This window comes from Corvus brachyrhynchos, unplaced genomic scaffold, assembly GCF_000691975.1.
Source record: "Corvus brachyrhynchos isolate BGI_N302 unplaced genomic scaffold, ASM69197v1 scaffold543, whole genome shotgun sequence".
NCBI classification, from domain to species: domain Eukaryota; kingdom Metazoa; phylum Chordata; class Aves; order Passeriformes; family Corvidae; genus Corvus; species Corvus brachyrhynchos.
Genome location: NW_008237236.1, coordinates 205,599 through 206,312, shown reverse-complemented (window position 1 = coordinate 206,312; position 714 = coordinate 205,599). Strand labels below are relative to the sequence as shown.

Below are 714 nucleotides of genomic sequence, written 5' to 3'. Positions count from 1 at the left end.
TGCTCCCAGTGCTCCCAGTGCTCCCAGTGCCCATTCCCGGTGCTCCCAGTGCTCCCAGTGCCCATTCCCAGTGCTCCCAGTGTTCCCAGTGTTCCCAGTGCCCATTCCCAGTGCTCCCCAGTGCTCCGAGTGCCCTCTGGTAGCGGCTCCCAGTACTCCCAGTGCCCGTTCCCAGTGCTCCCACGCCCTATCCCAGCGCTCCCTGCCCGCTCCCGGTGCTCCCAGGGCTCCCAGTGCTCCCAGTGCCCGTTCCCGGTACTCCCAGTTCCCGTTCCCAGGGCTCCCTGCTCACTCCCGGTGCCCGTCGCTCCGTTCTTCCGGTCCCTCTCCGTGCCCGCTCCCGGTTCTCCCAGTAAGCCCAGTACCGATTCCCAGCACTCCCAGCGCTCCCAGTCCCAGTTCCCGGTTTTCCCAGAGCTCCCAGTCCCACTTCCCGGTTCTCCCGGTATTCCCAGTACCGATTCCCAGCGCTCCCAGTGCCCCCAGCCCCAGTTCCCGGTGCTCCCAGTGCCCCCAGTCTCACTTCCCGGTTTTCCCAGCGCTCCCAGTCCCAGTTCCCGGTTTTCCCAGTACCGCTTCCCGGTGCTCCCAGTGCTCCCGGTGCTCCCAGTTCCGGATCCCAGCTCTCCCGGTGCTGCCCAGCACCCGCAACCCCCGGAACCAGTTCTCCCAGTGCCCGTTACCGGCGCCGCCCGTTGCCCCCAGCGCCGCTGT

At 67.6% G+C, this 714-nt stretch overlaps 1 protein-coding gene across 1 annotated transcript in view; it reads right to left on the bottom strand.

Annotated features, from left to right (window-relative positions):
- Window positions 1-573: 573 nt before the first annotated feature.
- Window positions 574-714, bottom strand: part of LOC108445524 (exocyst complex component 3-like protein 2) — a gene marked incomplete at its 3' end in the record, with an annotated part of 18,544 nt that continues 18,403 nt past the window's right edge. The window contains exon 4 of the mRNA XM_017729562.1: window positions 574-710. Within this exon, the coding sequence (XP_017585051.1) occupies window positions 574-710 (137 nt within the window). The remainder of the gene's footprint in view (window positions 711-714) is intronic.